Source organism: Salvia miltiorrhiza, chromosome 1, assembly GCF_028751815.1.
Source record: "Salvia miltiorrhiza cultivar Shanhuang (shh) chromosome 1, IMPLAD_Smil_shh, whole genome shotgun sequence".
Taxonomy (NCBI): domain Eukaryota; kingdom Viridiplantae; phylum Streptophyta; class Magnoliopsida; order Lamiales; family Lamiaceae; genus Salvia; species Salvia miltiorrhiza.
Genome location: NC_080387.1, coordinates 19,760,084 through 19,786,870, shown reverse-complemented (window position 1 = coordinate 19,786,870; position 26,787 = coordinate 19,760,084). Strand labels below are relative to the sequence as shown.

Genomic DNA, 26,787 nt, shown 5'->3' with positions numbered 1-26,787 from the left:
CGGTGGATGCATCATCTTGGTGGATGAATGCAGATCCTGGGTTCGAATCCTGAAGGGAGCAAAAAATTTATTATTTTCGGATGCATTAAATTTAATAGCGGATGCATTAATTTGTACAGCAGATGCAATAATTTTATTGGTTCTTATGTTCTCACGATAATTGTGGTTCTCACTATAACCGCACCCTATATATATATATATATATATATATATATATATATATAGGGTGCGGTTATAGTGAGAACCACAATTATCGTGAGAACATAAGAACCAATAAAATTATTGCATCTGCTGTACAAATTAATGCATCCGCTATTAAATTTAATGCATCCGAAAAAAATAATTTTTTTGCTCCCTTCAGGATTCGAACCCAGCACCTGCATCCATCCACCAAGATGATGCATCCACCGTAGATCTTGATGATCGAATGGTTTAAAATGGTTCTATGTTCTAATTTTATTTAGTGGTTCTTATTTGAACCTCTCCTATATATATATATATATATATATATATATATATATTATTTCAATTTTTTATAATAAGTATTAATTAGAGTTTCATTACATCAATATTTAGCTTTTGGACACGATTTATCGTCCTACGTGGAATGCTCCTATTGGTTGACTGACAAAACCTTCTCGGAGCTTTACACTCCCCTCCTTCACTCTCAATATGAAAAAACCGAAGTTCCACATAACAAAACGGTAACAACAATTTAGAAAGAGAGAGCTCTCACTTATTTCTCTTGATAGGCATACATACGCCTTCTGCGATTCATTTTCATGAAAATCCTGCCCCCGCGCACGTACATATATGTAGATTGATTGATTGATTGATTGATTGATTTATACGTTTCTGCATGGAGTGGTGTATAAAGACCGCGAGCAGATCGGCGTCGACGGCGTTCTCGCCGGATGGCACCTACGTCGCGGCGGGGACAATGGCGGGCGCGGTGGATCTGCAATTTAGTTCCTCCGCCAATCTGGACATTTTCGAGCTTGATTTTGCGTCGGACGATCGCCAGATGGTCTTGGCAGGCTCCGCGCCGAGTTCCGAGAAATTCGATCGGCTTTCATGGGGGAAAGGACCTGCCAATTCCGAGGAATATTCATTTGGCCTCATTGCCGGTGGCCTCGTTGATGGAAATATTGCGCTTTGGAATCCCAAGAATCTGATCAGGTAAAACTCTGCTATTATTTTCGCGTGATCGGAAGCCTTTCTTCCGTGTATGTCTGAGTGCGCCTGCATTTGACCTTATGTGCTTCTTTGTTTTCTTTTTTGTGCGTAAGCACACCTCGGCGTCTATTATTTTCGCTTGATCGGATTTCGTATTTAGTTTTAGATTATAGAGTTGTATCGCTTCTTGATTTTTTTTTATATATAATTGACGTATATATGACTGGCCTTGCCACAATGCAGAAGTTGTTGCTTCAATATGAGCTCAAAATGAAGTAATTATTTCTTTTGGCGTCTGCTATTTGGTCTTAGAAGTAGTAACTATGAAAGACTGTAGAGTTGTATTACTTCAGTTAGAACGATGATTTTGAAAAGAGAAATTAATAGTCTGAGTTCTGGAGTTTCGTTTTGGAACAGCCGAAGGATTTTATTTCAGACGCTAAAGACATGCTTTCTAATGCGAACCCACTCAAATATGGAAGAAACACTAAATTTCTGGTTGATGAAAAGAAAATATTTTGACAAGAGATATTGGTAAATGAACTAGGATATAAACACAGTGCTTGGCACTATCGAAATTCATCTACATCTGCAGAAAACTTATGATGCTGATCACTGTATGCAAGAAATGGATCATTTTATATACCCAATTACTAGTGTAGGAAGTCTTCCATACTATGTGCAAGTCTTATTGTCCAAACAACTTCCTCAAGAAAAAAAATCATGACTTGTAAAATATACTAGTATTGTATGGGTTGAATATTATTATTATTTTTTTTTTGGCACGTGTTACCAATGCCATCCTAGGCATATAACAAAATTGTTTTACTTTATTTTAGCATTTGTCTCGTTGCCTCATTATTGAAGGTGGGAAACTCGTACCAAGTTTAGGTGAACACTAAGAAATAATGTGTTAAAAGTCAAGTTCCAGTAACAGCTCAAGTTTGTAAAATTTGTGAAAAGATTTAACTGGGGGGAGATTTTGTCTTAGTTGAAATAAATATTTTAGGATTATCATTGGTAAATGACAACCTGAATTTCATTACAAAAGTCCTAAACATGGTGATAGATATTCCGTCTTACAAAATGCTGATATTCCATAAATTTGCAATTTGGGTGTGATACCTTGTTCTCAACTCTTAGTATAGCTGGCGTTTCTTTCATTTTGTAAATGGTTTAGGATGCACATGATGTGGGCTTTGAGTTTGATTTAATGCTTGATTTGTGCCAATGTACTTCAGTATGAGGTTATTTTTCCAACTTCAGCTTTCCCTATGTTTTATACCTCACAATGCTCTCCTTTTTGCCAGAAATTTTTGGTTTGAATCTTCTGGAATTAACAATCCATCTATCCCATCTCCTTTTTGTGAGTCAAATTTGAACTGAAACAGAGTTCCAGTTTAGAGTTAATGAAGTGGTTTGGAGTTTCAACATATTTTTTACATAAAATGGCGATTGGCAATTATATTGTCTAATATTTGAGAGGATTGTTTTGGCTATAGCCTATAGTATTTAATTCCAAAACAGAGTTTTTCCCTTGAGTTATTAACGATGATGGCTTTAAAATGATGACTCTTCAATTTTAATTTAACTTTCAAAATATTGGTTTCCTATGTTAATGCAGTTTGTCATATCATGATGACCTTTTTTATGTTGTTCTCTTGTTTTTAATTCCAGTAAATATAAAAAGGGTATTGATACGAGCGAGAATGCTCTAGCTGGAAATCTATCAAAACACAAAGGAGCAGTAAGTTTATGCTCCTTTTATTTTGGTTTTTGTATTGTCTATTCATTTTCTGTTTTTCCACTTTCATATTGTCTTTTATGATTATAGTGTGTTGATGCTTGGTTTCTCATGTACTGCCAAGGTTCGTGGCTTGGAGTTCAATTCTCTTACTCCAAACCTTCTTGCTTCTGGTGCTGAAGAGGGAGATATTTGTATATGGGATGTATCAAAACCATCAGAACCAAGTCACTTCCCACCACTCAAGGTGTGTTATGACTATTATTGTGGAAGGATTGCAATAGGCAATAGGATTGCAGTTTCAACATCTTTCTATACATCTTTCTGAACATTGCCAGACACGAACTTTGTCCATGTTTTTGAAATCTCATCTCATTTCCCTAATGAGTTTGCATGGTTAAGCATTTTGAACCTAACACATGCTTCAAAATTTTGGATAAGTCCATGCATTGCTTTATCGATACTGCTGCCTTCTAGGAGATAATGTTACATGTCAAGTGCAGATAGATTAAGTACGTGAGCAATTAATTGCAGCAGGAGGCTTAATTTCACTAGGTGTGTTGGATAATAAATGGAAATTCTATAATGGTATAAACAAGGAAATGATTGGTGGAAGGAGAGGGGGGAACCATTGCAGACACTGAGTTCCTGAATGTGGCATATGATGCAGACAGTCAATTTTGTCACATTATTGATGTCGCGTTGAATACTTTTACCTATTGTACACTGTCTTAAGGAACTATCGCTCAATCTTTTGTTTCTTACCCCTGAGATTCCCATTTAATGTGTGTAGTATTGATCCATTTTTGGGGTCACATCCAAGGTTCCACAAAGGGATCTCAAGACTTACTAAAACTGTTTCACAGGGTAGTGGATCTGCAGAACAAGGTGAAATTTCATTTTTGTCCTGGAATAGTAAGGTTCAACACATACTGGCCTCCACTTCATATAATGGGACAACTGGTATGCATGACTCTGTTTAGATTGAGTTTTTTCTTTTGTATCCTTCATTTTGCATTGAATAATCGGCATATTTGTAAATTTAGTGGTCTGGGATCTGAAGAAGCAAAAGTCAGTTCTAAGGTATCATATTTCTTGGACAATGTCAATCAGAGTTTTCATATTTCAACCATTGACTTGGACTGATTCTTTTCTCCATGTTGTGAACCCTTATATACCCATGTTACAGTTTCTCTGATTCAATTAGAAGGAGGTGTTCTGTTTTGCATTGGCACCCTGACATTGCCACCCAACTTATTGTCGCTTCAGATGAAGATAGATCACCTTCTCTCAGGGTAAGAATGCATTTGTTCATAGTTTAGCATCTTGTTACAAGGTCTTTCTCAAATTTATCATTATAATTCAATGATATTCATTTTCAGCTGTGGGATATGAGACATATAGTGTCTCCAGTAAAAGAGTTTGTTGGGCACACCAAAGGTACATACTCGGGGTAAAAGTACCAAATCCCACTGTAGAAATACTTATTTGTTATCCCCCTCCCCCTTGCTCTCTCCCTCTTTCACTTTGCTTTCAACAGCTTTTACGGAATTTTTTCTTCTCATTTTTCTTTTAGCTTTTACAAGGTAACTAAATCTGTTGAGGACCCCTTTTAATTGACTTATACCTTCTAAATGATGGCATCTGTACAGGAATTAATTCATAGAATTATTTCCTCATGAATCAGGTGTGATTGCAATGTCATGGTGCCCGCTTGACAGCTCTTATCTGCTTACCTGTGCCAAAGATAACCGTACTATTTGCTGGGATACTGTGTCTGGCGAGGTAAACATTACCACTCAAGTTTGTTATATAAACTTTTAGATGTTTCTTGCTACTTCCATTGTTCCATTGTTCTTTGGGCTCACATCTTGCCACATGCCATAGTAATTCAATGTGATTTCTCATGTAGATTGTGGCTGAATTACCAGCCGGAACCAATTGGAATTTTGATGTCCACTGGTATTCTACGATTCCTGGACTTATATCAGCATCCTCGTTTGAAGGGAAAATTGGTATTTATAACATTGAGGTAATTATCTATTAAATGAAACTCATCTACTACTCTGCTTTGTCTGTCTTTCTGCTAAGATTGATTGTTTGAATGATGCACTAAATTGACAGAAAGGTAGACTTGTATAAACAGGAATTCTTCTTTTTGAAGTTGTTTCTTGGCTTACTATTACATGACAGCTGGAACAATTTATTGATCTTTGTTATATTTACTTCTTAGTGCATCATAACTTGATCGGGCTATAAAACAACTCTCAAATAACCTACAGGTATTCTATGAATCTATGGTCTTCCTAAGATGGTAACTGATCTTTTCACCATCATGAGAATATGAACTTGATTGTTTGAGTTCTTGTTCTAGAAGACATAGATGATGAAATGGTTTTGATTAGTACTCAGTTTTGGCATCTATTCTCACACTTCCTCGTTTACTCTTCAACGACTGTAGACTTGAACTGTTCTGACAAAATTTATAAATTCAGGGTTGTGGTCGATATGGTCTTGGAGAGCGTGACTTTGGTTCAGGTATCATATTTCTTTCATTGTGAAAATGTATGTTTGAGGAATTTATACATGCGTACAATGGGCTCTTCTAGCAACTTCTTAGAATATTTGTACAAGCGAGGACGGAAACCAAGTAGTTACCCTTGGAGCCCGCTGTGCCTTCGTATCACTACTAGATCGCCTTTGCAGTGGGCTCGGGCATTACATGCAGTATCATTGACAGGATTTAGCTGTACATGCTTGCTTTTACAATTTATACAACTTCTCCTACCATTTATTTTGTGCTTCTAAAAATAATTGAAGACTTTTTGTGCTCCTAACGTTTTAGCAATTGGTATGACGTACCTTAAGTTTCAAAGTTGTGTCCAAACGGGAGGCTATATATTTATGTTGCAAACCAAAGAATGTCCATTCTTTGCTTGTCTATGCAACAATAACGCACAATGGAGTTTCATGTCCAGAAGTTAGGGGAATGAGATTGAGAATAAACTAGTTAGTGCATTGGCTTTAACTACATAATGCTTTACACCAACAGTGACTTTTTCAGCCACTTGGCTCAATGCGTTTAATAATGGACTAAGAAAGTAACTCTGAAAGGTGCAAATACTTGTTGCGAATATAGTTTGTGTTTGGCTCAATCAGTTTTAAAATGGACTAAGAAAGTGACTCTAAAAGATGCAAATACCTGTTGTGGAGGTAGTTTGTCTATAATGGATGGAAATTAAAAGTGAGGGAGAGTGAGAACGTGAAATTTTGTAATTACAAGTACAATAGATGTGAGGACTGAGGGTTTTAGTTACATTTGCAGTTTATCTTTGTTCTTGTTCATATCCAAATGGGACATTTAAAATCAATTTCAGGTATCATTACCTATTATATGATACTTATGTTTCACACTTTTCCTACAACCATTTAGGTTTTAGGTTATTCTTATACATTTCATGTGTTCTCAGCTCCACTGAGGGCCCCAAAGTGGTACAACAATCGTGCTGGAGTATCATTTGGTTTTGGAGGCAAACTTGTGTCTTTTCACTATGATGAATCTTCAGAGGTATTCAAAGGAACTTTGATTGTAGATTTTTCTTGCAAATGTTACATTTGTATGACCACTAGTCCTTTATCCAGGTCTATGTGCACAATTTAATTGCAGAAGATGGTTTGGCAAGTAGATCTTCTGAATTTGAAGCTGCAGTCAAGGATGGGGATAGATCATCCCTGAAACTTCTGTGTGATAAGAAATTTCAAGAATCTCAGTATGTCTTCAATTTCCAGCCTTATTCCCTAATGGGATATGATATAAGCTATATCAATTTATCTAAATCATTTGTATTCTCCTTAGGTCTGATGAGGATAGGGAAACATGGGGCTTTATGAAGGTTATGTTCACTGAGGATGGGATAGCAAGGTCAAAGCTTCTTGCCCATCTTGGTTTCACTCTTCCAGTTGAAGAAACCAAATCTACAAACAATGAAGTCTCTGAGCAAGTGAATAGTCTCTCTATTGATGAGAGTGTGACAAATAAAGAAGGAATTTCTGGAAATAAAGAATCATCCTTATATACAGCTGACAGTGGGGAAGATTTCTTCAACAATCTTCCTAGTCCCAAGGTAGATACCCCTTTGTCAACTTCTAATGATGAATTTGTCAGTGGAGACTCTATTGCAGAATACCAACATGAAATGAATGGCCAAGAGGAGAGTTATGATCCTTCATTTGATGATGCGGTACAATGTGCTTTGGTCGTTGGGGACTACAAGAAAGCAGTTGCACAATGCATTTCTGCAAATAGACTGGCAGATGCTTTAGTCATTGCTCATGTCGGTGGTGCCACCTTGTGGGAGCACACACGTGATCAGTACCTCAAGTCAAGCCATTCTCCGTACCTAAAGGTGATTCCATTTTGTATATTTGTAGAGGTTTCTTCGTGTTTTCTGATGTGGTGGTCCTTTCTTGCAGTTGGTGCTTGTATGACTTTATCTATATTTGTTATACCTCAGGTTGTTTCTGCCATGGTAAACAATGACCTCATGAGCATAGCAAAAAGAAGGCCCCTAAAGTCTTGGAAGGAATCCCTTGCACTATTCTGTACCGTAAGTCTCTCTTTCCCTCACAAACTAAGCTGTATGGTTGTTTCCTCTGTAAACATTGACATGTGGCAAGTTCAACAACGCCAGGTCCTTTTACTTTCAGAAACATGTAATTCAGTCTATGGATACATCGACCAGTCAATTTGTTCATGTATCATTAAAATAAATTGTCCCCCTTTTGCTTGATTTATGACATTATATGTTCAACAATTCAAGCTTTCAAGGAAGAGCTCTTTTTAAGTCAATTCACATTATTATGAAACAAAAGCATGAAGATATTTATACAGGTAACCATGTAGTGATAAATGGTTGGAACATTCGTTTTGTCAGCTCTGTAATTATTTCAGACCCGAATCTGAAATTCTGGTCAATCAATATCTGAAGTTTTAGTCAGGTTACTCTTGATACTTAAATAAGATTGGGGATGCAGGAAACGATCTTAATTCAGTCCTTAGAAGCTTGTGTTAGTGATAGAAAGATTTGGTGTGACATGGCAATAGTAGCTGTGGAAATTTGAAACTTCTTTGAGGGTGTGGTTGAATGTATTTATTTAGATGTGTAAATACATCTATGTCTCAGTAGGCACCTATTCTCCTTGAAGCTAATTGCATAATGAATGAATTTCATTCTACGGATTGTACTTGTGTGGGCATTTGACATAAACCTTTTATTCATCTTGGTCAGCTGGTGATTTTGTCTTAACAATGGTTTGTGCACTGCTATCATTCAGTTCGCTCAGGCAGATGAGTGGATCCCGTTATGTGACACTCTTGCTGCTAGACTCATCGCAGCTGGTGATACAGCTGCAGCAACACTCTGCTATATATGTGCTGGGAACATTGATAAAGCAGTGGAGATGTGGTCAAAGAACCTTACAGAAGAGCACAACGGTAAATCCTACATAGACCGTCTTCAGGTAAGCTTGTATTGATGGATTCAGAAAAAAAATAAAAAGCTGGACTGAACAACTTACGCGCATATTTTCTACTTGTAAGGATTTAATGGAGAAGACATTTGTCTTTGCTTTGGCTACTGGACTGAAGCGATTTAGCTCTTCATTATATAAGCTAGTTGAGAAATATGCTGAAATTTTAGCAAGCCAAGGACTCCTAACTATGGCAATGGAGTACTTGAATCTTTTGGGTTCCGAAGAATTGTCTACTGAACTTATCATCTTACGTGATCGTATAGCTCTAAAAATCAATCCAGGTGCGCCTATGCTCCCTTTGATGCATTCTTTCTCATATGAGCTTTCCCCAGTCTGGGTCTTGTTTTCTAAAGAGAATTTCCTGTAAACCAGTTTCCTACTGCAAGTGTACCTTCCATAATTCTGTTTGAGAAGGCATGTAGAGAATATTGTACATATGCATTTCGAAGTTGTATATGTGCTTTTAAAATAAATAAATTTAGCATAAATGCTTCTTGTGCTGTTCCCAAGTATTGGAGCTTACTAGTTGCTCTCCCTCGTGATAGGCATATAGTTATATTCATATTTTGCATGGTTTTCTGAAAGATACTAGTTAGACTTCTATTGTAATATTTCTAGGGAATACTCTGCTTATCCGACAACCTAATTCACTATTTATTTGTTATTTTTGCTTCATTCATTGAAATATAAAATTTAATCATTGTTTTGGTTTACGAAAGCACAGCTTTGTTTGAATTTAAACAATCTATATATGTGTTGTACAGACACAGAGATTGAGAATACTGGGGCTTGTGATAAAACTCAGTTACAAACTGGACCTGCCTATAGTGCTGATCATTCAAGTTATGGTGGCGTTCATACACCTCAAAGTTATTATCCAGTATGTATTTCGTGTCTCAGAATTTAGATGTTTCTATGATTGATTCATGATTATACGTATAATATTTTATGTCATTTTCTCCCTCTCAGCATGTAGGACCACCTCAGACGGAATCAGCTGTTCCAAGCAGTCACTACAGTGAAAATTATCAGCAATCATCTGCTTTTTCCTTCAATAGGGACTACGGTGCGCCTCCCACATATCATCCAGTTCCACAACAAAATGATGTTCAACCTGGAAGATTTGTTCCATCTCCTCCTATTCCAGCTCCAGTGGTGATAATCCCTTAGGATTTATATGTTTAACGAATGTTGATTTAGACAAGTATCAACATTTTGTAAAGCTGATTCTATTTTGTGCATATGCTTCTTAACATTCTTACAGGCGCACTTTCCTCCTCCTGTAAATACTCAGCCTCCTCCTGTGAAATTTACCCCTTCTAACCCTCCTATGTTGAAGAACTTGGAGCAATATCAGCAGCCACAAACTTTGGCTTCTCAGTTATATCCAGTACGCAACTCCACTTATGTTACTTCATATAATAAACTTAACCGTTATTATATATGATTTTTCCTTATCTCACTTAGGGGACTGCTAGCGCTGCTTATCAACCTGGACCTCCTGGAATTGGATACGGAGCTAATACATCTCAAGTTAGACCGACTCCGGTGCAAACAATGTCCCAGGTCTTGGCTCCTACACCATCTAGAGCTTTCATGCCAGTGAGTAGTCCAGGGGGGCATGGCATGAATTCATCGCAACCTCCTAGTCCTAACCAACCTGCTCCTGTACAACCACCCGTCGTTCCTGCTGCTCCCCCACCCACTGTACAGACTGTTGATACGTCAAATGTACCCGGTAAAATTTCTCTCTTATTTGATAAGTGTGAACTTGTCAAGAACTTTCTAGCCCCATGGTATTTTTAATTTTATTTTTTCTGATAAAAAGAGGTTACTTTCTTGATCAAGATGAACAGATGAGATACAAAGATTATTGGCATGACATTCTTAATTCTCTTGGTTCTTTCGGCTAGTGAGTAATGTGAAGTATTATTCAATGGAGATTATCATATTTTCACCCTTCTTCCAAAATTTATGCTGAAGTGAGAGCTACCATATTTCTCAGTGCTGCAATCACAAGGCAAAAGTAGAATGATGGACTTTAACCTGCCCTGGGAGATACTAGACTCCTATTTCGTAAATTAATTAAACAAATCCATGATGTGTTCTTCAGGGTGAATGATGAATTATAGGTTTTTGGGGTTGAGAGTGAGAATAACTACCAGAAGATGGTCTATAACACTCAACATAGGCATCCTTCGTTGCTATTTACACTCCCCAAAATTCGGTATCTAGCTTATTTCCCGTTGATGTGTATATCATAGGATATGAGAGGATCAAAATATTTTCAACTATAGTGAAACCAAGTTCCACAGATTTCTTCGTAGTATAAGCTCATCATTTCTCAGAGTTCGACATGCATCCTCTACAATAGTCTTGAATCCATAACTTTCTTTCTAACAGCCTCACTTGTTCTCATTCTTCATGTATCTCTCTTTTCAATCTGAACAGCGTCACAGAAGCCCGTCATCACTACTTTAACAAGACTCTATAATGAGATAACTGAGGCATTGGGAGGACCGCGGGCAAATCCAGCTAAGAAACGGGAAATAGAGGACAACTCGAGGAAGTTGGGCGCCTTGTTTGCAAAGTTAAACAGTGGAGACATTTCAAAAAACGCTGCAGAGAAGCTCGTACAATTATGCCAGGCACTCGACAAAGGTGATTATGGCACTGCCCTCCAAATCCAGGTAGACGCCGCAAGGGAACTCCACAGTTTTCTTTCTTTATCAATAATGGCAGCATGTAGACTGGTTGATATATGATATGCTACATTTCAATGTTGATATAGGTTCTTCTCACCACGAGTGATTGGGATGAATGCAATTTTTGGCTGTCAACGCTCAAAAGAATGATGAAGACAAGGCAAAACTTGAGATAGGTAATTAGATCATCTCCTTCACTCGCAGAAATTCCTATTCACCATCAACTTTTTATGGTTGTATACAGGTATTGACATCTTTAGATAGCATGCTTGCATTTAATGCTTCGATTTTACTGAAGACGATGATAGATTTAATCAAATAGATTTACATGCATACCCGCGTTTATTTTGAGCGCCAGCATAGTCGTGTGATTTGTACTTTTTTGGTTATATGTAATAAAAGAAATATTTGTGCATAGAAAATAAGTAAATAAAAAAAAAACATTTTGTTTCGTTTGATGCTTCTCATCTTTGTGATTTTTCTATCGAAGATGTTGCTCTGTCCACGTTATTTGTGAATGGTACGATGCATTGGTAGTTTCTGTTCAAGGCATCATGATCCTAATGTTAGGATATATATTTCCTTAAATAAACTTTAAATTGTAAACTCTTAACATATCAATCATTCATAAATGTAAGAGGTGGTCTCCTGTATACTCGGATGTATCATGCACTCGGGTTGTACTTGACTCGGATCCTGACCCATTTTTTCTTGGAATGACACTAACACTAACACAATTTTAGAATGACATTAACACTATTATGTTTTACAAATGACAATATTTCGAAAATGTCACAACACTATTTTATTTTACAAATGACACTATTTCGAAAATGACACTAACACTATATTGAAATGACACTAATACTACATGTAAAATGACACTAACTGTTGGGAACTTAATGAAATATCCTAGCCCTAGTTTTGGTGATACTAAAATCCTTAAGTTCTCTTTGTAATAGACTAGAACCTTTCGAACTCAAGTGTTGGAGTTCATCTTCTAGTTGTTTAGTGTTCTGAAGACTGAAGACTGAAGAACTCGACTGAAGTTGCGTTTAAAGGCAGAGTCAAACACTGATGTTTGACTGATCGAGTTTCTCAACTGAAGAATCAATTATGGCTGATTCATCTAATGTTGGCTACGTGGAATCAGCGGACTGATACTAAAGTCAAGTATCAGTTGATATTCTTCATCGGACTGAACCTCCAACGTTAAAAGAAAGCCACACACTTCAAGTACAGCCGCATTAAATGCAGAGATACAAAGGATCGTCCTTTCTCTGCAGAGCATTCCTTTTTTGTGATTACTTTTCAGAGGCGCCTTACCTCCTGTACCTGAGCAGCCGTTTCTCACCAAACGAGGAACTTCGAAGATTGAAGCCCTAGCTAAATTCGAATTACTCTCCAACGGATGAATTCTTGAGGACCATCTCCGCCAACGGATCTATTCAAGACTTCTCCTACAAATAGACATCGAGGATCACTTCAATCTTCACCGATTCAAATACACAAGTTGAAACGCTGCCGAAATTGCAACTCAGCCAATCAAAGCCTTCCAAAGTTTGAATCGAAGAAGAGAATCGCAAAGCCAAAATCAGTCCATTGTTGATTACATATATTCTCTTAGAACCTTAGGCAAATATTGTTTATCCAAAGCCTAAGTTACTAATTACAGAGAGCCTGTTCTCTGTGATCTAGTTGGTAGATTTCGAACCTCCTTTCAACTGAGCGAAAAGAGTGTTTGAGTTTTGTAGAGTTCAGGCCAGTGTTATGACTCCAGAGAGATCTTAGTGCCCAGTGCGCGCTAAGTGTGTTTGAGAAATCCAACCCAGTGTGTTGGTGCTGAAACGTGTGCTTTCAGTTAAAGGTTTGTTGTGCACCCATAAGCATAAGCCCAGAGTGTTTGTCAGTATGATATACTGACCGTGGATGTAGGAATTGGATTTCGAACTACGTAAAAATCTCTTTGTCGTTTATCGCTTTCAGTTCTACTTTCTTATCTGTGCTCAAACGTCTTTAACTGAAACTGATTAATTACAGAGTGAAACATAAACCTGACAACGTGTTAATCACAAAGGCTATTTCAAAAGAAAAAGTTTTTCGTTGTCAGTGTTATAAGTCTAACTGATAAATCTTCGGATAGTCAGTAAGATTCATAATACTCCTCTGTTTCATATCTAAGACTGAAGCCTTGCTCATATCAGTTAAAGTCTTGGACTTAACTAATATCTCTTTACTAAAGAGAGATTCAGTATCAGTCTTCAACCTTTGGAATCAAAGTTTTCCTTAACTATTTCTATAACCAAAGTGTTGTACTTGTTGTTTGAAAAATAGCCTATAGGTGTATTCCCCCCCATACACCTATTCTAGACCTTCTGGGACCTAACAATTGGTATCAGAGTAGGTTGTTCGCAAGAACGATTTGCTTTGACCCAGTTCTACTAGACTAGATCGTTTTTCAAAAAGAAGGTCTTAAAATCTTTTTCCTTTTAAAAGTGCTACTTGCGTTCTTTTTCTGTATATCTTTCTTATCTTGAACTATGAAAACTAACCACAGCAGAGCTTCATCACTCCCGATGTTCAGTATTGAAAAATACGATATTTGGAGATTTTGGCTAGAGAGCTATCTCGTTGCCCAACACTGCCGAATGTGGAAAGTCATCACGAAATGGCCAATCATCATTACACAGACAGTCAAGAGAACTCCTCTTGATCCTATCAGAGATCCTTACGACGAACAAATGATCAAAGACAAGGCCGACTTCACCACCGAAGAAAGAAAGCAATATGAATTGGATATCTTGCTAAGAGCATCATCTCTGGAACAGTCCCGGACAAATATGTCACCAAGATCATCAAGAGCAGGACTGCAAAGGAGATGTGGGACATCCTTGAAGTAATGTGCATGGGATCAGAAGAGATAAAGGAGAATAAGCTATCAATAGCTTATCAAAAGTTCGACTCCTTCCTCATGCTCAAGAACGAATCAGTCGAAGAGATGGAGCATAGATTTAACCAAATACTGAACGAGGTTCAGTCCATCTCAAAGGACAAGTACACACAACGAGAAATCAACCTGAAGAATCTACGAGCACTTCCGCGAGGCGAATGGCAAATCTACGCAGTCGCCCATCAAAATAAATCCGAATTCAACGTGCTTCCGACCAACAAGCTCTTCTCGGATCTCGTGACAAATGAATTTGATATTCAGAGAAATCGAGAAACCAAGAAGGCCAGATGATCAGATGAAGATGCTCCATCGACATCAAAAGGAGTAGCTCTGAAGGCTTCAGTAAAATAAAAACAAGAAACAGTCGAAGGAAACAACTGAACTGAAGCCAGAGGATTTCTTCAGTCAATATGCTTTGTTGACTGAACGATTCAACAAGATAGAATCCAAATTCCGCAAGTACAGAAAGTTTCACAAGAAATACTTCAAGGGAAGAGAAAGAGAACACAAGCCCAGATACTCCACAGACAGAAGTGGCGAAAAGAAATACTTCGCAATAGATCTCAAGGATGTGGAATGCTTTGGATGCAGAAAGAAAGGACACTACAAATCAGAATGCCCTGAATTAACGCAAGAAGAGCGCAAAGAGCTAAGAGCTAAGTGGGATCGCTGGCATGCAAAGAAGAAGGCAATGGTAGCTGAAGATGTTGGATCTTCTGAATATGCATCTGGATCATCCGCCTTCAACTCCACCAGCTCATATGACGAGAGCCAAGCCCTCATGGCCAAGGATGCTGAAAGCATGGCTGACAACTCAGGCAACAACTATGACAACGGAATGGATAGGCCTGAGGTAAACTCTTACTCTAGAACTTTTTACACTGATAACTCCTTGATGTGTACAGGAGATATCTTAGATTCTGGAGACAGCTCAACAAATGAAATTGATGAGTATGATCGGCTCATGACTGATCATCGACAGTTAAGACCAATGTTCGAGAACATCATGCAACATAATCAGAAAATGAAAGAAGAGATCAGTCGAGACCAGTTCAAGAAAGAAACAGTCATCTACTATCCAGATGAAAACTGTCTCGATGAATTGATCTTGGAGAATCACCAACTGAAAGTCCAACTCAAGAAATCAACAGAAGAATGTGAGAGGGCCTCTCATGAAATTAAGAGGTTCAATTACAAATTGGAGCAAACAGTTAAGGACTGTATGAAGGACTCTCTTCTAATGGATAACTTTCCATCAAGATCACTTGTGGAAAGTATAGGAGGCAAGGTGATTCAAGCTGATATAGGAAAAAAGGTCATAATCCAGAATGCAGCTGAAACATCTGATGACAATTCTACAGAAGAACCAAGGGATTATGACCAAGAAGAAGTCATAAAGAGAAATATGATGGTGAATCAGAATGTTCCTCCTCCACGGAACTACAAACGAGCAAATAAGGCACCAAATCAATTTGCCCTTCTGAAAAGACTGGAGAGCAGATTCTAGTCGAAGTATGGCAAAGAAACATCCAGATTGAAGCAACAGCAAACCCAATGAGCAAAGAAACGGAGTCCTCCTCATCAGTTGAGGGGGAAGACCAACAAGAGCTATCAGCAACTGAAACCAATTCAGTTCAGGAAAGAGCAACAGCCATGGAGACAAGACAATGACAAGTCCAAACGAGCTCAATTTCACTCACAACATCATGTGGCTGGACAACATCAGTTCTATGCTCCTCAGTATCAGTCAAGACACCATCAATCAAGAATAACTTATGTATCTCAAGGAAGATACACAATGAAGCAAAGGAGACCTCCAGTTCACAACAGACAAAAGTACTACAAGAAAGAGGCTTCAAAGAAGAAAGCTCAACCAACGAAGAAGCATAACAGCTTCAGTCAGACGACCAGTCGACCACAGAGGACCAGTGCGATGACCAGTTCTGAAGCAGATTTGAGTTTCAAAAGGAACAATGACTAATATTGAAGGACCCAAACATTGATAGGGTACCTAAAATAACTCTTCCTTGCAGGACAAAACCAGGAAACATAAGAAGAATGAAGAAGTTAAAGCTTCAATCAAAACATGGTACCTGGACAGCGGCTGCTCAAAGCACATGACGGGTTACAAAGAATATCTCACGCAATATGTTGAGAAAGCTGGATCAAAAGTTGCATTCGGAGACAACTCACTAGGCGAAACAAAAGGCTATGGTGTATTCAACATGGGTAACGTCAGTATCAGTAATGTTAGCTATGTTTCTGGTCTTAAACATAACTTGCTGTCTGTGAGTTAATTTTGTGACAGCAGATTCGCAGTGAAGATCAAGAATGATGAATTCACTGTAAAAAAACAACCAGAAGAAGGTGGTGCTGAGAGGAATCAGGCAAGGAAATCTCTACGTTGTATCGTGGGAAGATAGCCCACCTGAAACGTGCCTCATCAACAAGAGTAGCTCAGAGCTCAACTAGCTATGGCACAGAAGGCTCAACCACCTCAACTTCAAAACGATCAACAAACTTGCTAAAAAACAACTGGTAGAAGGTTTGCATTCTATTGTGTTTCAGAAACAGCAAGAATGTGAAGCATGTCAAAGAGGAAAGCAAATCAGGACTTCGTTCAAGTCAAAAACAGGACACTCCTCTAAAAGAATTCTTCAACTGCTTCACATGGATATTTTTGGTCCAGTGTCTCCTAGAAGTTATAACGGTAGAAAATACACCTTAGTAGTTGTAGGTGATTATTCTCGATACACTTGGATTATTTTTCTATACAGGAAAAGTGAGACACTAAAGGAACTACCAAAACTGATGAAAAGACTTAGTGTTGAAAAGGAGATCAATATCATCAGCATCAGATCAGATAGAGGGACTGAAATCCTCAATTCAGTTATTCAGAACTACTGTGAAGAACGAGGGATCAGTCATCAAACCTCTGCAGCAAGAACTCTACAATAAAATGGAGTTGTTGGAAGAAGAAATAGATCATTGAAGGAAGCAGCAAAGATGATGCTAGCTGAATCAAAACTACCACTGAAGTTTTGGGCTAAAGCCGTCAACAATGCTTGCTACACTCAGAATCGCTCTTTCCTCACACAAAGACATGGGAAAACTCCATACGAGCTATGGAATAACAGGAAGCCAACAATTTCATACTTTCATGCTTTCGGTTCTAAGTGTTTTATTTATAACAATGATAAGAGAAAGCTAAACACATTTGATAGCAAGGCTGATCCAGGAATTTTCCTTGGATATTGTGGCACTGAAAGATCCAGCAAAGCCTATCAAGTGTTTAACTCTCAAACTCTATGTGTGGAAGAAACACCTCATGTTATTTTTGATGAGTCTATTGATGATTTCAGGAAACAGGAAACTGAAGAAAATGCTGAAAACTTTGGGGTTTCCAATACTAAAATGAAAAGCACCGAACCTATTGAAGTGTTGGTGTGGGGACCAGGAAGAGATGAAGATACTGAAAAGCTCCAGTATCAGAAGATCAGTCAAAGAACTGTAAGTCCGACTGGAGATGCTACTGAAGGCATCAGTCAAGGGAAAACTCCAACGTCTGAAGAAACAGGAAAGGCTGAAACTGAAGAACGTGTAGAACCTACTACACCACATGTTCAACACTCCCCCACTTGAGAAGCAAATGAAGGACTGCAATCTTCATTATTCAATGAAGATACGTAGGCCACTCAATTTTAATATTTATATTAAAATTGAGCTCAAGCCCTTAATTATATTCCCCCCCCTCCCCCCTTTTAGACAACTCTCTTTCGGAGTTTATTGTAATGAATTAGTTATTTAGTTAGTGTTAGTTAGTTTACTTATTCAATTTTCAAGACTGTAATTTGTATCCTTATAATATTTTTTTTGTACATAGAATAAATTCAATAAAGATATCAATTTTTATGCATTATTTTGATTGTCAATGTGTTAGAATAATTTTTCCTTTATTGTATTTCAATTTTCAACACAAGTCATTTAATCAAAAAAATATTTTGATTGTCAACTTGTTATAAATTTTTTTTAAAAAATGACATGATATTAATTAAAAGAACACAAGTATTACTTAAGAATTAAGATGACATAAAAAAATATTATTTTAAAAATATATTAATTGTCATGTTTATAAAATACTCCCTCCGTCCACAAAAGAACTTCATATCTTTCCTTTTTGGGACGTCCACAAAAGAACTTCCTACCTATTTTTGGACTATACCCCACCACTTATAATCCTCTTACTTTTCACTTTTCACAACTCTCAATATTAATTATAACACCTTTTCACCACTCCCAATACACTCAACTACCTTTTATCCACTCTCAATACACTCAACAATATTTTTTCTTAAAACTCGTGCCACTCCCTCCTAGGAAGTTCTTTCATGGACGGAGGGGGTATAATTTAAAAATATGACATAACAAATATTACTACATGTTTATATTTTCAATTTCAACACATGTTTATATTTTATATTTTAAGTTGAATAAAAATTTTGACATTTCATCACAAATCATTTAATTTCATAAAAAAGAATACAATAAAAAAATTTTAAAAAAAAGGAAAAAAGCCCGGAAACTGCCGATTTTTGGTTCGGCCCGGAACCGTCAGTTCAGGGTCCGAAAACCGGCCCTTCAAATTTCATCCGGGCTGGTTCAGGTTCAATACATTTTTGAACCTGAACTGCCGGTTCGAGCCCGGAACCGGCGGCACCCCTAATCAGCACCATGTCAATTTCGATTTGAGGGTGAAAAAAAATTATGGTAAAATTGAATAAATGTCAAACTATTTGATAAAAAATAGAATTTTTAAAGATGGTGGAGAAAATGAATTTCGGGCAAAGTCGATGATATTATATGCAATTAACCCTAAATTTTACTATCAAAGTGGACAATTTTATACTCCTCGTTTTATTTTACCCCACCCATTGAAAATGTCCAAGAAACAGCTTTGCTGCAGCCTAGGATGTTGGAAAGGAAATAATCATTTACATTGATTGGAGATCAAATCAAGATCAATGATTTAGAGTTTCCTAGTTTGTAACTTTCCTTGTATATTGTTTTTCAACCCTATAAAGGGTAGATGTAATTCACAGAAACAACATCAAGCAATACAATTCAATTTAGTCTCCTAAACATGTCTTCGATCTATACAAATTCATTGATACCATGTTTTAACATGGTATCAGAGCAGGCATGATTCTGGGAACTCAGAAATCATTCATCACTGTTCCAAATACCTCAAAACAATCAAGGAAGCAATATGTCAGGGAAGATTCAAGCCACAAACCCAACCACCTCAAATAAATCAACTTCCTCAGCCGAATCGGCCTTCTCGAAAATGAGAAGGGAGGCCGCCCGGCTGCAGATCTTACAGCCGGCAACCAACCGTTTCGACACCAACATTTCATCATCGGAAGAGACCGGGACCGGACTTACCACCACATTCCGCCATACACCACGGCCGGAAGCCCGGTTGCAGCAAACCACCGCCGATAGAAGCGAAGAAAGCAGAGGAAAGAACCCAGGCGTCTCGGTCGCCGCCGCCGCCCAATCTTCGCTGCCGCCGCCGAATCATTACTACGGTGTGGCTAACTATCAAACGCCTACCGGAGCAGCGGCGGTGGCTACCGGAGCAGCGGTGGTGGCCATGAATCGGACATCTCCGGTTGGGCAGAACAGAGGGAACAGACGTGAAAGGCCTACAGGAACAAAGGCGGTGGCTGCGGAAGCAGCGGCGTGACACACACCCGTCGTGCGGTGCGGACAAAATACCTGTGTATGCCCAGTACAGACAATACACGCTCCTACTTCTCACAATAAGAACTTAGCCTTAGCGGTAAGTGTAGGGTCGAATCCCACAGGGAGTGAGGAACCACTTTGTTCTCCTACGACAAACTGAGGTGTCACAATTCTCAATCTGTATACTCTGCACAAGAAATAAACAAGATCAATAATAACAAAGGGGTGAGGTTATTCGGTTAGGTCATAACTGTTGTTAACATTCGTTTCGGTCATAGGCACACTGATGATCCGTCTATGATCCATACAAGCCCAAGGCGTGGCCCAAAGACATTGGAGCGTTTCAAGGGGTTATACTTCACATATAGGATGGTTGATTCTCATTGTGGTCACTTGGTCCGAAGGTCACACAATCCCCGGTCACAAGGCAGTGCTTCACTTCTCCGTAGATAGTAGTCATACCCGTTACTCACCAAGTATGACCCTCAACAACCTTCTCTCCCGAGGTCCCCAACTCCACGCTTTTAGTGACACATGCCTCCTGGACTCAACTATTTCCGGCTTTGTCAGCCGACCAGTCATAGACATGCTACGGCGCCGAGATTGCTTTCCTCGTTTGATAACCATGGCTTTATGCCTCGTCATAGTTGATGGATAGTCTCTAGAGAAGCCCAAGGCTGAGGAAGGGCAGTGTATCCCATCAACCCTTTCCCCACCTTCTGGATCTACAACGCCTTTTGTTGACGCTGCTCAGCTACTCGGTCTTGGGCATACTGATTGTTGTACCTTGGTATACCCTGGCCTTTGCTTAACATGGATAGCGTTTTACCGAACGGAGATCACCCGTTAGGCCCCTACTGCCCATGATTTCAAACAGATCCTTCCGGAACCACGAGATTCAACCGAAAGAACAAGTGCCTCACGAATGTTTACATGTTAACAACAATTATTTCCACCCCTAAAACCTCACCAAGGGAATTACTCACACATAACGCAATTCATAAATGCAAAAGAGATTAAACACATTATAGAACGAAAAGAAATACTGGAATAGATAAATAGTACCTAGGCTTCAAGCCTTCGAACTTGTTCAAAAGTAGAAACACAACGGAAAAGGGAAAAGCACGAGAAATGTAAATTGTTTCGGATGCCACACACGGCGAACTTAATTGAATACTTAAAGTAAAAACAAGAGTTTCAAGGTGCCAAGAGCTTCTTCACGCTGCACACCATTAGTCTTTTATACTGCCGGATGGTAGAGGCCTAACCCTAGCTGCGCCGGTTCCAAATCTTCGCCGGGATCTTCTTTCCTTAATTAGCTCGATCTTTGATTGATCCTGATTGAAGATGGCGTCCAGCTGCAAGCTTGGTCAACCTTTCCCATTCCTTCGATCCTTCCAGTTTCTTCTTCCACCTTCTACTTGTTTCTTCGAGATCTCCGAGATTGACCTTCCTTTTATGGTTCTGGCTGTCTGCTTCTCATGGTAACGATCAGACGGATTGCTCTCTTTGGTGTGACTTATATGTCACAGCCCACTATCCCAATGACGTGTTAACCGGGGTTATGACTTGGGTGAACAATAAGAAATGGAAATTAAAAGGGATTTACTAAATAACCAACATTAATAACAACAAGCTAGTGGTATATATATATATAACCACTTGGGTAATTAACAAACGAGCCAGCCATAACGACTAAACCCCAAATGAAAGTTAAACAAAATGAAGGAGTAATAAGTTCCACAATACGATAACAAATTCAGAGTGTTTGCAGCGGAAAAACGTGTGAGTTATGCATATGGAGATGCATACTCAAGGTTTCATTACATAAACATCAAAAGGGAAATCCGCTCAACACCGATCCATTCCATCGCCTGCTCAACCTGCACATTTAGAAATACATGCAGGGCTGAGTATAAAAATACTCAGTGACATAAGCCGAAAATACAACATGCATACATATATAAATTGAACTGCCATAACAGTAACACACAGGGGTTTTCATAAATGACCTGCGCTTACTAAAACATTTCGTTCATTTTCATAAAGGTGGATGCATCCCATTTTCAGTCTATATGATCCATATCTGCCCTTTCTATCACGCGCCGGGAAGGAGGCCTCCTTACCACGGACGCCAAGACCGGTCGCAAGCGACTCGCGGTCTCCATGAGTGTACACGTTAACCCTAGCTAGCGACCTTTGTCTAGCATAGGATCCCAATTGGATTTCCTTTAAAGTTGGCGAACCAACACAGATAGGATACATATAAAAACATAAACATTTTGGCAGTCAATTATTTCATAAACATTTCATTTTCATAACATTTTCATTTTCATAAAGGGCATTAAACATATAAGCATTTCATAAGAACTGAATAAATAGTAAAAACATATCATGCATATATATTCGCATATGAGGCCTACGTCACGCAGGGGATCTCTATATACGTAATAATAAAATAATGCCCACCTCAATTGTTCTTAAAGCTGGCGTGGAGTCGTTTCTTCTTCTGCTTCACTTTCTGTTGCCCGGACCTTCATTGATGAAGAGTCGATAAGTTCGTGAAGAAATTGTCATAAGACAAAGTCTAATTCTACGTGCCTAGGGTATCTTTTAATGTTTTAGGGTTCTAGCATCCATATTAATCTCGTTTCATTCAATCAATAAAATGTAACCAATTATCATGTAACTATCATATAGGTTCGAACCCAATTGTTCGAACATCAACATGTACATAATCCATAATTTCCTTCTACACCCGTCATTTAGTCAAGTACTCCATCAATTAAGAACAAGCTATATATTATTACCCTAAAAATTTAATCATTATAAATCATGCTTTCTCATACTTCGCACATTTTCATCACTTAAATAAATAAATCATTTATAAACATATGCTTAGCAATTTAATATCTCAATTAAATCCCAAGCTCATTTGATAAAGTAAATCATATACTTAATCATTCTATAACACAATTCCACATTTTTTTATCATGTAAATAAATAAGAAATTCCATTATTCATTTATAAATAATAAAACATTTTAAAATACATTGAGATGAAATAAAACATTTTAACCATTTAAAAAAAATCCATACTCGTAAGCTTTGAAAATAATTTTATCATGTAATAAATGGGGCTTAATCCCAAAATATTTGCTTTAAAGTCCATTAATAATTTAAATAATAGAATGGACTTCATTTAGAATAAATAATCCCAACTTTAAATATTAAAATTTAAATCAAGAGATTTAAATTCACTAAATAATTTAGTGTAAATTCAAACATTTTTTTTTTAAAAAAAAAATAAGGCCAAAAATTCGTAGGCTTTATTAATCAATTAACAGTTCAAAACTTAATTAAAATGGGCCCATTACATTTTATTAAATAAAAATCGGCCCATTCCTTTTTTTTTTTACAAAGCAGGAAGGCCCAGCAACATAAAATAAAATCGGCCCATTTTATTTAAAACTTTCGGCCCAAGCTAAATAAATAAATCGGCCCAAACAAAATTAATAAAAAGCCCAATTAAATCCTAACCCTAACATAACACACATATATCACACACACAAACACATAACACACGCACATCACACAAATACACACACTCAGCACACACAACACTCTCACTCTCCCTCTCGGCTCTCTCTCTCGCCTCTCTTACTCTCACTCGGCTGAGGGCGGCACCGCCTCCGACGCGCCGCCTCGCCGGACGTCTCCCCTCTCCCTCTCACTCTCATCGCTCTGTCTCGCCGGAAGTCAGCCGCACGGCGCCGCCTTCGCGTGCCACTGCCGCCTCCGCCGTGGCCAAGCACGGCGCCGCCTGGTCGTCCCCAGCCTTGGAACAGGGTGGCAGAGGCCTCTCCGCCGCTGCATGTGCCTTCTCCGGCCGTTGTGAAAAGCCGAGCGTCGCCGCGCCGCTTCCCCCGTTCTCCGCCGTCTCCGCCATGGCCGGAATCGTGGTGGATGGCCGAGCCTTGCCTCGCCGTGAAGGTAGGCTCCAGATCTGAGCTCCCTTTCCTCTCCTTTCTATTTTAAAAAAAAACAGATCTGAACTCCTCCCTTTTCTCCTCTTTTCCGGCCGAACAGAACCGCCGTTCGTGTCGCTGCGCCGCTGCTTCCGCCGCGTCGCCGGAAAAGATAAGTCTCTCCCCCTTTTTCCCGTATCTCTCTCTCTTTTTTTTATTTTACAGCAGCCCTAACCATCTCTCTCTCGTTTCAGACAGACAAAGGAAAAAGGCGGCGGCTGCCGCCGCGCCGCCTCCGGCCGCGAGAAGCCGCCGGCTGCTCTCACCCCCATCTCTCCATTCCCGGACATACACAGAAGGCAAAGACACAAGAACCCCCAAATTCAGTCCAGATTCACAAGTATAGCAAAGCTAGGGTTTTGTTTAGAAATCTGTTCTTTCATCATTCATTTATCATTTCCTTAGCAAAAATCAAACCTTGTAAATGTAATAGCTTAGAAAATATATTAACATGTGTGCGTGCGTATTCTTCTGTTCTTTGATGCTTGAATCGAATTTAACAAGATGAAGTAGGGAGAAATTGGAGTAACCTCGATATGAGGGGTGGTGTTGGCAATAGTTCGATTCTGCAATTTGTTGATCACAAAGTAAGAATGAATTTTTTTGAAATTGAAACTGGAAGATTAATGAAGAGTAAGACATTTAATTACCTACCTTCTTGATTTGGAACTTGAAACAAACTTGATAATTTCTTTGAAGGACCCGTGAGGAGTAGGAGGAAAGAAAATGGTAATTTAGAAGATTAGAGAGAGAGGATTTCTTAATGAGGAATCTGCAAGATGTAGTGCTGAATATGTAATGTAGTGGTGGAGAAATAAAAAAAATGAAGTGTGTGGAGAGTTAGGTGTATTGGTGGGGAGCAAAGGGTGGTGGTTGAAGAGGTGGAAAGCATGGCTTTAGCAAAGTTAAAGAAAAGGAGTTGATAATATAATTAGATAGTGGAAGACACTATCTTAATCATAATCTTCCTCTTAAAGCCAGCAAATTAGATAGTGAGCTTATATGCAAAGATTTCTTCCTGTACTTAGAAAAAAATCAATTACTGCATTGATTGATAGTGGTGGTGGAAGTTCTAATTGTAAATAATAATAAATCTTTAGGTCTTGGTTACTCAGTGCATCTACTATTTAATCGCGTGTTTGCAATCAAATACTGGCTTCTGCTTATTATTCGTGTATAAATTAAATACGTAGATTTAATTCACTTTACAAGCCGCTCAAACCACTAATTAAACTTGTGCACCATATTTATAAAGATCCTTTAAATCTCAAATGGATTTAAATAACAATAAGAATTAAGCACATCAGATAAATCAAATCAGTTTTATTATTAATGGATGCCGAACCCTAATTATTAAATCTTAAATCAGTGATTAAGCACCATATTTATAAAGATCCTTCATGCTAGACTCGAGTTCCCATGTCGCCTCTTCTTGATCATGGTGCTTCCAAAGGACTTTTACTAAGGGTATCGATTTATTCCTTAGTACTTGAATCTTCCGATCTAAAATAGATTCGGGTCTCTCTTCATAGCTCATATCTGGGCTAAGGATAACGTCGTCTCTTTGGATCACGTGTTTTGGATCATAAACATATTTTCTCAACTGCGACACATGAAACACATTATGCACATTCCCAAGGCTTGGCGGCAACGCCAGCCTGTAAGCTACCGGGCCCACCCTTTCTAGGATCTCATAGGGTCCTATAAAACGGGGTCTAAGCTTACCCTTTACGCCAAATCTTGTAATCCCTTTAGAGGGAGAAATCTTCAAAAAGACTTTATCCCCACACTCAAACTGCAAGTCGGTTCGACGTTTGTCGGCATAAGACTTCTGTCTATCTTGGGCCTCTTTAATACGCTGTCGAATCTGACGGACGATCTCAATCATCTCGCCTACTGTATCTGGCCCCAAGATTCTTCTTTCGCCGACTTCATCCCAGTAAAGCGGCGATCTACATTTCTTCCCGTATAACGCCTCATAAGGTGCCATGGCGATAGTTGCTTGATAGCTGTTGTTGTAAGCAAATTCGATTAGTGGCAACACACGCTCCCAATCTTCTCCTCTATCTAGCACAACAGTCCTTAACATATCTTCTAGCGTTTGAATTGTCCTTTCGGACTGACCGTCGGTCTGCGGGTGGAAAGCTGTGCTGAAATTCAACCTTGTTCCCAATTCCTTCTGCAAGCTTATCCAGAATCTGGAGGTAAACTTAGAATCTCTGTCGGACGTGATTGTCTTCGGCACCCCATGTAAACGCACGATCTCCTTGATGTAGAGTTGGGCTAACTTATCTGATCTATACGTGATAGGGATAGGCAGAAAGTGTGCGCTCTTCGTGAGTCTGTCAATAATGACCCATATTGCCGTGTTACCTCGTCTTGTTTTTGGCAATCCTGTAACAAAGTCCATTGCAATATCGTCCCACTTCCATTCTGGAATTTCCAAAGGTTGTAGCTCGCCGTAAGGTCGTTGGTGTAAAGCCTTTACTTGCTGGCAAACTAGACACTTTTCGACGAATAAAGCCACGTCTCGTTTCATTCCTTCCCACCAGAAATTTTCTTTTAGATCTTGATACATCTTAGTGCTTCCCGGGTGGGCGACATAAGGAGTGTCATGGGCTTCGCTCATGATCTTGTTCTTGAGTTCTTCGTCATGAGGGATGCATATTCTCCTCTCAAAGAAAATAGCATTATCGGCTTCTTCGTGGTAGTTCTTAAGATTTCCTTCTCTTATCTTAGCTCGTAATTTCTCCAATTTATCATCCTTCCTTTGAGCTTCTACCACCAATTTCCTCAAATTCGGTATAATCGCGACCACCCCCGCTATTGTAGCAGGTGGGTTTATCACCTCTAATTTCATCCTATCAAAATCTCGTATGAGCTCTTCTTCCTTTGTAAGGATGTATCC

General features: G+C 38.7%; 1 protein-coding gene and 1 long non-coding RNA gene across 2 annotated transcripts; one reads left to right on the top strand and one right to left on the bottom strand.

The window, feature by feature from the left end:
- The first annotated feature begins 688 nt into the window (after positions 1–688).
- On the top strand, positions 689–11,610 carry LOC131006885 (protein transport protein SEC31 homolog B-like). Its single transcript, XM_057934032.1, has 22 exons — positions 689–1,179; positions 2,854–2,923; positions 3,045–3,167; positions 3,787–3,883; positions 3,967–4,003; positions 4,110–4,215; positions 4,303–4,360; positions 4,608–4,705; positions 4,833–4,952; positions 5,416–5,458; positions 6,391–6,488; positions 6,563–6,690; positions 6,777–7,326; positions 7,435–7,527; positions 8,255–8,440; positions 8,520–8,733; positions 9,217–9,332; positions 9,422–9,607; positions 9,717–9,842; positions 9,920–10,190; positions 10,904–11,142; positions 11,244–11,610. Exons 1-22 carry the CDS (start codon positions 860–862, stop codon positions 11,331–11,333), a joined length of 3,369 nt encoding a protein of 1,122 aa, XP_057790015.1. The 5' UTR covers positions 689–859; the 3' UTR covers positions 11,334–11,610.
- A 9,868-nt stretch (positions 11,611–21,478) lies between these two features.
- Positions 21,479–24,866, bottom strand: LOC131006904 (uncharacterized). The gene is made up of 2 exons (XR_009095812.1): positions 24,410–24,866; positions 21,479–21,735 (listed from the first exon to the last, which is right to left on the bottom strand). It is a non-coding gene; the product is annotated as an uncharacterized LOC131006904 (long non-coding RNA).
- Positions 24,867–26,787: the final 1,921 nt, after the last annotated feature.

Excerpts from the sequence above, each read along its gene's own strand:
- LOC131006885 (XM_057934032.1), top strand. The coding sequence starts at position 860 with ATGGAGTGGTGTATAAAGACCGCGAGCAGATCGGCGTCGACGGCGTTC. Across the intron at positions 4,953-5,415 it reads TTGGTATTTATAACATTGAG|GGTTGTGGTCGATATGGTCT; the intron begins GTAATTATCTAT and ends TTATAAATTCAG. Across the intron at positions 9,608-9,716 it reads CTCCTATTCCAGCTCCAGTG|GCGCACTTTCCTCCTCCTGT; the intron begins GTGATAATCCCT and ends ACATTCTTACAG.